Consider the following 12,463-nt stretch of genomic DNA (forward strand, 5'->3'; position numbering starts at 1 on the left):
TACTGCATCAGAAACAATGAAAATGAACTGCAAATGTTTTCGTGAGGACTGCATCATAAACATTTTATCAAGTTTCATTTCCTCAAGAAAACAATCACCATCACAACCACTATCACTGCTTGTGAGGACATTTTCATATCGTTCGGGTAATTCAACAAGCCTCTAAATATTCTACGTACGAGTCTAAGTTATATGTGCATACATATACGATATACAGCAACGTTTATTGTAACTTGAAAATCTCCAGATTGATTCATACTAGTTTGGTATATATATAGCCCTATAGAAATCCTTATATATATATTAAGATATCATTAGAGATTGTAATCACTAACAGAGCTGTCTTCAGACTTGGTATGAAAATGGGACATCGAACTGTGTCTATATGTAACTCTTTATTAGAAATATGTTAAATGTAAAGTGTATGAATGGTTAATAAATATTTGAGTTCTCAACCTGAAGTAAGTCATCAGTGAGGCCATTTGGAATATTTTTCTGAAGACTTTACGGTGGAGCGTTGCACTGTATAGAAACATGGACATTAAGTAGAACCATAAATAAAATAACGTTTGAAATATGGTATCACATATGAAGTTGAGAGGGGTACATCGGATCGCAAGTGATGAGATGTTGGTCAAGTCGTTGAGACCAGAATAGAATGATTAGTGTAAGAGGTAAAAATACAAAGACGATGCCATGATATAAATATGATAAACAGATTAGAGTAGGTGTAGGATGCAGTAAACACGTTGAAGTCAGTCGCAACTTGAAAAACCGTGAATGCCATTCAAGTGCAAAATGTTATATCCAGTCTAAACTGGTTTATAAGACAACATCTGTAGCAAAGATAATGGTCAAGAATTAATAGACTGGTACTCACTCATGTTCATCCGCAAAATGAATCACAGTGTGTTGAGGTTTCACACGACAACAATATAACATTGTTTCAGCGTTTTGCTGAAGAGGTTCATTTTTAATATAAATCATTGACAAAGCTTGATTGTGTGAAATTCCTAAGGGGCAAGAGTGTAGGACCTTGAAAATCTTCGGGATAGCAAGTAGGTATCAATCAACCCCAGCCTTTTCCTGCATCCATGGACAGCGCCTAATTTCATCAGCGTTTTACTGCTTTCAGTAACCTAATTACAAGCTCGATTGTGTAGTTTGTTCCATTTCAGATTACTTCAACCGTGGATAACTTGTAACGCCTTACCTCAAACTTCCTCCTAAGACTATGACGTAATACATATAGATTTTACGCCACATGTTCAGTTCAGTACGTGATTTCTAGAAAATATCACGAGCAACTTCCCTACATTTATATTCATGACGTACTGAAGAGATAATGAAAGAATTATACAGAATTTCTTCAAACGTATATTACACAGTATCCAAGGATACGTGAGTGCCAAACAGATAAAACGTACCGCTATTCTTAAGGGAAAATGAAAAGTAATGATCAGTTTCAAGAAATTAGCAGCCAGGATAATGGGGATTCACTGGAGGAATAAAGGAGAAAACAGATATGTAATGATCCCTTTTTAGGAAATAGCAGGTGGGCTAATGGGGATTCACTGGAGGAATAAAGGAGGAAACAGATATGTAATGATCACTTTTTAGAAAATAGCAGGCGGACTAATGTGGATGAGCAATAGGCTGATTTGAATTTATTGAGCTAGATTTAATTACATGATCAAGGAAGAAGTTCTAAAACGTTCGCCTGCATTTGGAGAGGTCATGTAGCAAAATTCATAGACCTCTGAAAACTAATGAAGGTGAGCTGAAGTTAGTCACATCATGCCATTTCGGAAGTTTAATGGAAAGAAACCAGCGTCCTGGGTTTCTAGCATCTTCCAGTAATTCGATCATTGCTCGTTATGTACAATATTTGAAAAAAATAAACCACGTAGCGATCGTTAGAGAACACGAATTGACAGAGGGAGGTTTACAATAAAATATGGAAAACAATAGCCTAGCACAGGTGTGCAGGCAATGCCAGTTTCGGCTGGGGTCCTGTAGTTACAAATCCTTGCTCTCAAATTGTAGGGTTCGTGATGTTTGACGTAAGCAATATTATATCTTACAGATAACCAGTATAAGCTCTTATTATACAATTAGAGACTCTATTGTAAATTATTGAGAATTTAGAATATATTCAATGGGATACTTACTTGAATTTGCATTCATGCATGTTACACTGTCTGGTCATAGGTTCAGGTTTAGTTTCATTATTACAGAAACTGTCGCTAACATGTCCATGTTGAGCCTCCACACAAGATGGTTTACTGGTCTGCAACAAGATAACGTTGGTCATAAAACTTTGACTATCAGCAAATTTTCATACATTTTATGTCCTTATCATGTTTATTTTAATGAACGTTAACCAGTTGCGTGCCTGAATGTGATGCACGTAGCTAATTTTCATAAGAATATGCTAACAGATATTTCACCTGGCCTTAGGCCTATGCATCAGCTGTGATGCAAAGACATTTAACTGTTGGGAGGATGGAATTAATCCGGTTCTTACGCAGACCATATTCGCCTCCACTTTTACTGTTACTCCCACTAGAATGTGAAACTATATATTATGGATCAGAATCACTGCACGATCCAGAAAACGAGTAACTGTTGCCAGAACTAGACTCCTCAAGCTGGTTGAGAAGTTCTTTTTCCATTTAAAACCATTATTTGCGTAAGAAAGAAATATCCACAGAAATATATGCGTGGCTCGCAGGCCTATTTTTAATAATAATATCACTTCTAAACAACAGGAACAACATTATCACTTGTAAATAACAGGTACAGTAAAACTAACCAAAATATCCACGGCTGCAGAGCAGGTGCACCCAAAGGAAGAAGACAAGGGTGACACGAATAGAGAGGGCTCGCGATTATAAGTGGCAAGGTTTAATGGATTGATTGTACTAGACTTTAGAAAATCCAATAAAAGGTTAAAAACATTCACTTACAATATTTAGCCTAATACTTCATAAAACGTCTCTTGTTCTGTATTTTATCTCTATGATTGTTTGTAATTTACCTGTAACAAGAAGTCTGCTGGATCAGATGTTTCTATTCAACCACTATTGTCTTGAGCTTTTATCATTCAGTTTCCCGAGGAAAAGTAATACGCGATTTTGTAAATGTCAACGCGATAAAATGAAGGATGCCGCCAGTTTTGAATATACAGGGTTATTCAGCTAAGAAATCTGCCTCAAATAACTCTATTACTACTAAAATGATTTAATTCCGTACCTTGATGGGGCAAGGCGGACCTTTTACTGTAGAGGGTGACGTCCTCTCTCAGAACAGATGTGTTGCGGTGATTTTGGGTCCGGAGAAGGTTACAGGGGAGCGGCCGTGACCCATAAAATGAACTGTCTCGGCATTTACCTTAGTGGAGAGAATGGAAAACCACAAGAAACCATTTTTAAGGGCAGCCGACGAAGGGCAAGCTCACCGCCTTCCGATTGGAGATCTGTAAAGCCACGGTAAAGCCACGGCCACTGTTAGCCGAAGCTACCCTGCTCAGTTCAAATAATTATTATGTTTAGCAAGCTTTCATTCCATACCCTCCAAGGGTACGGTAGTTCAACTCTCTTAGGAGCTAGGATATTTCTAGAGGTGAACGGAGGTGTTGAGGAAGTGAGGGTGTCGGAGCCGTGGGCTATACAAGGATTTGTTGTGGCATTTGCCTTAATGCAAGTTAATGTCAAACCACGGAAATCAGCATAAAACTGAAGATTCTTGTATCTCAGGGGCGTTAACGGCTCTTCGCCACTTGCTGTCGTGACTATCGGGTATCGGGTAGCTAATAATGAAGATGGTCATTATAAATTCAGCGCTGTGACAAGTAACAGCGATTCATAATGCAAAATGCGTAACATATATACGATATTTAGCTTAGTTTTAAGTGGTGTGTATATTTCTGAGGCTAAAATGAATACAATTTTGTTTATGTCGTTTTACTAACATGTCAGTTGGAACCTGTCCTCTGCTACTTGTCACTATTAAATATAGAAATACTTTGTTTAACATCGTATATTCTTTCTTCAAATTGAGGTCAGGAGCTTCACACTATTCCACAGTTTTCCATAATTCAGTTCCATGTGGCTGTTTGCCTGTATGTTGGTATAAGTTATTTGAAGTTATATTATTAGTTAAACGTTCCGTAAGTCCAACCCCTCGTCCACGTCATTGGAGATTAACAACTTCACGAAGCAAGGGATTATATGTAGGGGGAGGAGGGAGAAGCACAACGGGGACTTCAGGTGCCCGGAGACCACACTACGGTAGCAGTGAAGGCCTTGCAGGAAATCTGTGACGGTTAACGGAGATCTGGTTATATAATTGCTAGCCTATTGCAGCAGACCCTCCGCCGAGGCTGGGCGGCATCTGCTGTCTATGGGAAACTGCGCATAATTGTGGTGCTGTGCATTCTGTGTGGTGTATGAGTTGCAGGCATTTTTGGAATAGCACAAAAACCCAGTCCCCTTGCCGACAAAAGTAACCATTCAAGATTAAAACCCCTGTCCCAATCGGGAATCGAACCCAAGGCCCTCTGAATCGAATGCCTGACCATTCAGCCAAGGAGCCGGACGGGGCTCTGGCGAGGTCGCGTTAAGCGCAGCTGGCCAATGGAAGGGGCATTGTGTTTTCAAGATTAAAACCAGCTTTGGAATAGAGAATTAAAGACTACGATATCAGTTAGGTGCGAACAACGGCTTACCACCTAAAGTTACATTAACTCATAAAACCAAAACAAAGCCTTGCATCAGGATTGGGAATTTTAATATTCTAAAACTCAGAAACAAAACTGAAGGACAGTTTGGTCTAATGGAAAGAAGGAACATGCTCATTATGGGAATGAGTGAATCTAAACGAAATGAAAACTTGAATAACGGAGCTCCGATTATACCACAATGTATACTGGTCTGGAAATTAATTAGAACACAAAAACTGGATGGATTTCATACTCCATAAGTTATTAACGCCTGTTAGACTGAATTTGGGAGTGGCAGAATAATCAAATTATAAGCAATTTTTAATTGGAAGAAATAGTGTGCGATCCAAGTTTGTGCTCCACAAATAGGATGCTTGAAATAAGGAAAGGCATACATCCTCAGTAACTTAGTGAAACATCTTATCATAATGGGAACTTTAAGTGCACAGGTTGGATCACATAGGTTTCCTTATGAATCCGCATGAGGTCCTAATTTGTTTGGGTGACAGAAATCTAGGTAATCATCTAATAGACTACATCACCCCTCGGATTTCCACATCAGAAATACCCTGGTAGTAGGCAACACTTGGCTTAAGAAGAATGACTCTCGTACGATTACCAGATACAGTTGGGATGATAAAAGTTGAACATTAATTGAAAACATACTAACAAACCGGGAAGTGGGAGGAGTTGTCACTAAATTGACAGTCATTCCAAGAGAAAGCCTTATAGGCTGTTAGTTGCAGATCGTGTAGAAATAAAAAATAGCGAAGAAACAAAAACGTACTTCAAATAAATACCACACAAAAATCTGCTGAGAAAGATTCTGCAAAGTTGTTTTCTGAAGTTCTCGTATCTATCAACAGATTGTAATAATTTCACTACTCAGTTATTTTGTGTGTGTAATACATTATTATCACCAGCACCTATAATTTATTACAATTATTTACCTTACTCTTGCGAAAGCACAAATAGCTCAGTGCATTACTGTAAACGCCGTGAAACAAATTGGTCTAACAAACTATCTCCCGGCGCGTTGAAAGTGTACGTCATAAGACACTGACCAATCCTGGACACGTCCATTCCAACAATTCCTGCTCACTTTGAACTACAGAAAACATGTAACGAAATGAGATGTCGAATGAAAACATGAGTCTGTCTAGCTAAGAATTCCTCCACTACTGAATTATTTGGCACATCCACGCGCCTTTTACTAAGTTACGTTCTGTTACCCATCAGTAAACAACATTTTTCAAGGGATTGCCAATATTTCTTCATTAGCGCCTGATAAACACATACTATGAACATCAGTAATGCAATGCAGCTCGTAATTTTCAATTTCAGCTATGAGGAAGGCAGAAGACAAAAGAAAGCATGAAACAGCGGGGGAAATGGTTCAGGACAGAGCAAGGTGGGGGACGAATATGCGCATTAGCGACCCCACATAAGTGGGATTAATCATGCTGAAGAAAAAAAGAAGAAGAAGATGTTACGAGAATCATAATAATGGGAATAATGGAGTGAAGTCCGGGTATATCCCCGCTACAGACGAGAACTGAGATGAAGTCTACAGGGTAACGAGATGGCCATTAGTTCATTATGAGAGGGGAACCAAGACTCTTGTGCCTGACGGTAGACAGCGTATCCCTATTGAAATACCTGAATTAACTCGTCTAAAGTGTAGTTAAAATCTACATTTCTGAAGAATATACTCTTGCTTCTGTGCATATTGTAAGAAAAATATTTTAGTTAAATCTTCCTTCTTTTTTAAATACTTACTTGTGTTCCACCTGCACACTTGGCAGAACAAGGGCCCCATTCAATGAACTCCCACTCGTAGACTGGGTGGTAAGACGCATTGGCAGTGCGCTCAAAGAAGCTGTATTTAACACCAGGATTATTCGACCCAGTGAATAATGTCTGAAAGAGAGAAAATTACTTATGACTTTCCCTTCATAAACAAGAAAATTTATGTCTACGGAGAAAACACAAATATACATTGTGCACATGCTTTCATAATTAATCATTTATCAATTTACCAGTGATAAGTGAAGGGGTATTCAGTCACCACAATTAGATTTACCAGAAGATTGTAACGAAACGGCCTTTCATTCTGGGAGAAGCTGAGTCATGCAATTTAGATCATTTATAATACAGATTCAGTTAATGATTTTGTTTATTTTACTTTGTCGTTGTCATTCTTCCTCTATTTCAAAGCCAGTCGTAGATCAATCTGTTATCTAGTCATTGCTGGCCAATATTCTCAGCGAGGTTTTTGTATAATACAGATAAATTAATAGAAAGTGGAAACTGGTAATTTTTAACACCAGATAATGCCTTTCGTTCATTAAAGTCATCAAAGGTGATGGCACATCAGGGGTTATCGTTGGAGGACGTTACTTCTTCGTACTAGTAATGCCATTCTTATTTTTCTGATTTATTTGGGCCATGGACAAAACGGACTTTAAAGTATGTTGTTATAAATTTTGGATTTCAAGTAAGTACAATAAGTTTTGCAACAATATACATCTTATATATATAAAGCCACAAGGCTGACTGACTGACTGACTGACTGACTGACTGACTGACTGACTGACTGACATTAATATTTTCCCCTTTCCAGGTGAGCTAGGAACTTGAAATTCAGCATTCTGATAGCTATTAAGCTGCAACCCAAAGAAAAATTCCAAAAAGGTGAAATTTTTCATATTTAGCCCCCCTTCTGCCCAATCAAAATATCGGACTGAAATTTCGTGTTAGACCCTTCCAGATGTGTTACGAACTTGAAATTCGGCAGTCTGTCAGCTATTAGGCTGTAACCCAAGGAAAAATTCCAAAAAGTTCAAATTTTTCCTATTTAGCCCTCCACCGAATCAAAATATCGGAGTCAAATTTCGGGTTAGACCCTTCCGTTCCAGACAAGCTAGAAACTTGGAATTCGGCAATCCGATAGCTATTATTCTATAACCCAAGGAAAAATTCCAAAAAGTTCAATTTTTTTATATTAGCCCCCCCTCCCCACCGATTCAAAATATCGTACTCAAATTTCGTGTTACGCCCTTCTGCCCAATTAAATTATCGAACTCAAATTTCATAGACCCTTCCAGCCGGCAATCTGGTACCTATTAGGCTGTAACTCAAGGAAAAATTCAGGAAAGTTCAAGTTAGACCCTTCCAGCTGGCAGTCTGATACCTATTAGGCTGTATCCCAAGGAAATATTCCGGAAAGTACAAATTTTTCATAATTAGCCCTCCCCCGCTCAATCAAATTATCGGACTGAAATTTCGTGTTAGAACCTTCCAACCGGCAATCTGATACCTATTAGGATGTAACCCAAGGAAAAATTCCAAAAAGGTCACATTTTTCCTATTTAGCCCCCCTTCTGCCCAATCGGACTGAAATTTTGTGTTAGACCCTTTCAGATGAGCTAGGAACTTAACATTCAGCAATCTGATAGATATTGGGCTGTAACTCAAGGGAAAATTCCAAAAAGTTCAAAGTTTTCATTATATAGCCCCCCGTATCAAATTATCGGACTCAAATTTCGTGTTAGTCCCTTCCAGCCGGCAATCTGATACCTATTAGGCTGTAACCCAAGGGAAAATTAAAAAAAAAAAATCAAATTTTTCATATTTAGCCCCCCACCGAAACTGAATATCGGACTCAAATTTCGGGTTAGAACCTTCCGTTCCAGACGAGCTAGAAACTTGGAACTCGGCAATCTGATAGCTATTATTCTATAACCCAAGGAAAAATTCCAAGAGTTCAAATTTTTCATATTTAGCCCCCAACCGATCAAAATATCGGACTCAAATTTTGTGTTACACCCTTCCGCCCAATTAAATTATCGGACTCAAATTTTGTAGACTCTTTCAGCCGGCAATCTGATACCTATTAGGCTGTAACCCAAGGACAGACTCAGGAAAGTTCAAATTAGACCCTTCCAGCCGGCAATCTGATACCTATTAGGCTGTAACCCAAGGGAAAATTCCAAAAAAGTCAAATTTTTCTTATTTACAACCCCCACCGAATCAAAATATCGGACTGAAATTTCGTGTTAGACCCCCTTCCAGATGAGCTAGGAACTTGAAATTCGGCAATCTGATGTCTATTAGGTTGTAACACAAGGGAAAATTCCAAAAAGTTCAAATTTTTCATATTTAGCCCCTCACCGAATCAAAATATCGGACTCAAATTTCGTGTTACACCCTTCCACCCAATTAAATTATCGGACTCAAATTTCGTAGACCCTTCCAGCCGGCAATCTGATACCTATTAGGCTGTCACCCAAGGAAACATTCCCGGAAGTTCAAATTATTCAAATTTAGTCCCCCACGCTCTATCAAATTATCGGACTCAAATTTCGTGTTAGACCCTTCCAGCCGGCAATCCGATACCTATTAGGCTGTAACCCAAGGAAGAATTCTAAAAAGGTCAACTTTTTTCATATTTAGCCCCTCCCCCACCGAATCAAAATATCGGACACAAATTTCGGGTTAGACCCTTCCAGATGAGCTAGAAACTTGAATTTGGCAATATTATCGTAGGAGGACGTTACTTCTTCGTAAGAGTAATGCCATTCTTATTTTCCTGATTTATTTGGGCCATGGATAAAACGGACTTTAAAGTATGTTGTTATAAAACCGTTTGGTTCACTGGCTGACAAATGTTTACCCACTTCGGTATGACCTAGAAACTTGACAGTATGGTAGCTATTAGGCTGTATTGTGGAAAAGTTCAAAATGTTGATTTTTTTGTTATTTTTACTTCCCTTCCTTTAAACTAAATTTTGGACGATATGTTGCAGTGCGCCAGAAAATTAAAATTTTTCGCAGTTACAACTCTAGCCTGCAACCTACGGAGAAATTCGAAAAAGTCGTTTTTATCTCCAGAAAATATCGAAATCTGGAAGCAATTTTCATTATGGTGCTAACTAATGTTTCGGGGATTTTAATGGCTAAACTGTAAGTCGTACCGCCAAATGGACAAGACGTTCGGATCCCATCATGAAGAAATCTACAACTTCGGTCCCGGGAATTTTAGTCGTACCTTGCTCCCTTATGCCTTGGATAGAGCTGCATTTTTCATATTTAACGTCAATTTTTTATATTTTCCGTAATTAATTTTACTGTTTTACACACTTATAAGACGGATAGAGTCATGAAATTTGGCAGGCTCATTGCAACGTTCGTGGGTCACATGTGAGCAAAATGGATGATTCTAGCACCCTGTAAAAGTGGAAAAACCAAGGTAATATGTAAAGACTGTACTCCTAATCCAGGTTCTAAACCAATCCACGATGAATTCGATGCAGATACGAAATCAACATCAAATAACGGAAATATACAGTAGAGCGTTTCAGCCACGATAAACCTACCAAGTTTCAAGACTATAGCTCCCCGTTACGTTAGGAAAATAATTTCTTATCTTGTGAGAATCGTATGTAATTTTCTGCACGTCGAAACGTTTAACACGATCTTTTCTATAAATCGTGAATGTACGGTACGAAAAAATATCAGAGGACCAAATATGTACGCGAATATATGGGCCGTCTGGTGGAATCCGTTTTTCGTAGCGAAGTACTGGTTCGTCACAGTAATTTTCCATGTGACCACTTGTAGTGTAGAGGAATTGGGGGTTTGGGGGCGGAGCCCCCAACGAGCGAAAGAGAGTCTATGTATATAAAATAACTTGTCCTGACTGACTGACTGACTGACTGACTGACTGACTGACTGACTGACTGACTGACTGACTGACTGATTCATCATCGCCGAGCCAAAACTACTGGACATAAAGAAATGAAATTTTGGGGATACATTCATATTACAATGTAGGTGCTCACTAAGAGAGGATTTTTGGATATTCTGTCGCTAAGGGGGTGAAAATGGGGGTGACATTTTAAAATGAGTGTATCTATATCTAAAACTTTAAAAGTTTACAGATGTAAAAATTGGTATTTAGAAACTTCTTTAAAAATAAAGAAATACGTATTTTTTTCTTTTCGGAAAATCCCATTAAGGGGTGGGGGTGAAAATGGGGGAAAAGTGGTTGAACACCTTTTATGAGGAGACTTGTATCTCAAAAACTGAAAATGTTACACACATAAAAATTGCAATTTGGAATCTTCTTTGAAAATAAAGAAACACGTATTTTTTGAATTTAAAAAAGTCTATATCTGCAAATTATCTCACACACGTAACATATTACAGATTTGAAAACTGGTATTTGGAATTTCCTGTAAAATTAAAGAAACATAAATATATTTTTCGGAAAATCCACTTAAGGGGAACTGAAAAAGTGGCTGAATTTTTTAAAATTGGCGTATCTACACCATATCTCAAGAACTTAACCTGTTGCAGACGTGAAAATAGGTATTTGGAATCTCCTTTAAAAATAAGGAAACACGTATTCTTTGGTTTTCGGAAAAGACCCTTAACGGGAGGGGGGGGTAAAAGGATTGAAAAATTAGTTGAATTATTTATATGAGAATGTATATATACATACCAAAAATATAAAGATGTTTAAAACGTGAAAACTGGTATTTGGAATCTGCTTTAAAAATAAGGAAACACCGCATTTGCGGGGGGCAATCAAATTGGTAGAGGTGGGATGAAAACGGAGATGAGTTCCTTTTACGAGGTTACATATATCTCAAAAACTGAAGATGTTACAGAAGTGATAATTGGTATTTGGAAGCTCTTTTAAAGAAACGAGTACCGTTTGTTTTTTGAAAATTCACTTGAGTGGGGCGTGTGAAAGGAAATAAAAAAAATGAATACTTTTTCTGGAGAAACTTATATCTCAAAACAGAAGTTTACGGACGTGGAAATAGGAATTTGGAATCTCCTTTAAAAATAAAGAAACACGCATATCTTGGCTGGGGGAAAACCAACTTAACGGGAGGGGGTGGAGTCATAAAGGAGTTGAATTCTTTACATGAGGATACTTATATCTCAAAAACTGAAGATGTTACAAACGTGAAAATTTGCATTTGGAATTTTCTTTCAAACTAAAGAAACACGTAATCTTTTGTGTTTGAAATATTCACTTAAGGGAGGTGAATTAATTGAAAAAAATAGTTGAATATTTTGTATGAGGATACTTATATCTCAAAAACTAAATATGTTACAGGCGTGTTTAAAAATAAAGAAACACGCATTGGAGGGGGGGGAATCAACTTGGATCGGGGGTGGTGAAAAAGGAGTTTAATTCCTATTTATGAGGATACATATTCTTAAAACTGAAGATGTTAGATTCGTAATAATTATCATTTGGAAGCTCCTTTCTAAACAAAAAACAAGTTTTTAGTTTTTCGGAAAATTCACTTAAGGGGAAAGATGAAAGGAAGTGAAAAATTTAATTCTTTTTATGGAGAAACTTATATCTCAAAAACTTAAAGTTACACACGTGAACATTTTTACTTGGAATCACCTTAAAAAATAAAGTAACACGCATTTTTGGAGGGAGGAGGGGGGAATCAACTTAAAGGGCTGGGGTGAAAAAAAGTTGAATTCTTTTTATGAGGATACTTATATCTCAAAAACTGAACATTTGTATTTGGAATCTTCTTTCAAAGTATAGGATTACGTGTTCTTTACATATGGAAAATCCACTTAAGGGGTGAATGAATTGAAAAATTAGTTGAATTCTTTGTGTGAGGATACCTATATCTCAAAAAGTGAAAATTGTTGTCCGGCTCCATGGCTCCATGGTTAGCGTGCTGGTCGTTGGTCACAGGG

At 37.7% G+C, this 12,463-nt stretch overlaps 1 protein-coding gene across 1 annotated transcript in view; it reads right to left on the bottom strand.

Moving 5' to 3' along the window:
* Positions 1 to 12,463, bottom strand: part of LOC136858689 (A disintegrin and metalloproteinase with thrombospondin motifs 12) — a 477,582-nt gene that overhangs the window by 29,264 nt on the left and 435,855 nt on the right. The window contains exons 18-19 of the mRNA XM_068225727.1: positions 6,503 to 6,643; positions 2,172 to 2,290 (exon numbers count right to left, since the gene is read on the bottom strand). Of these exons, the coding sequence (XP_068081828.1) occupies positions 2,172 to 2,290; positions 6,503 to 6,643 (260 nt within the window). The remainder of the gene's footprint in view (positions 1 to 2,171; positions 2,291 to 6,502; positions 6,644 to 12,463) is intronic.

The sequence above is a fragment of the Anabrus simplex genome, chromosome 1 (genome assembly GCF_040414725.1).
Source record: "Anabrus simplex isolate iqAnaSimp1 chromosome 1, ASM4041472v1, whole genome shotgun sequence".
NCBI lineage: Eukaryota > Metazoa > Arthropoda > Insecta > Orthoptera > Tettigoniidae > Anabrus > Anabrus simplex.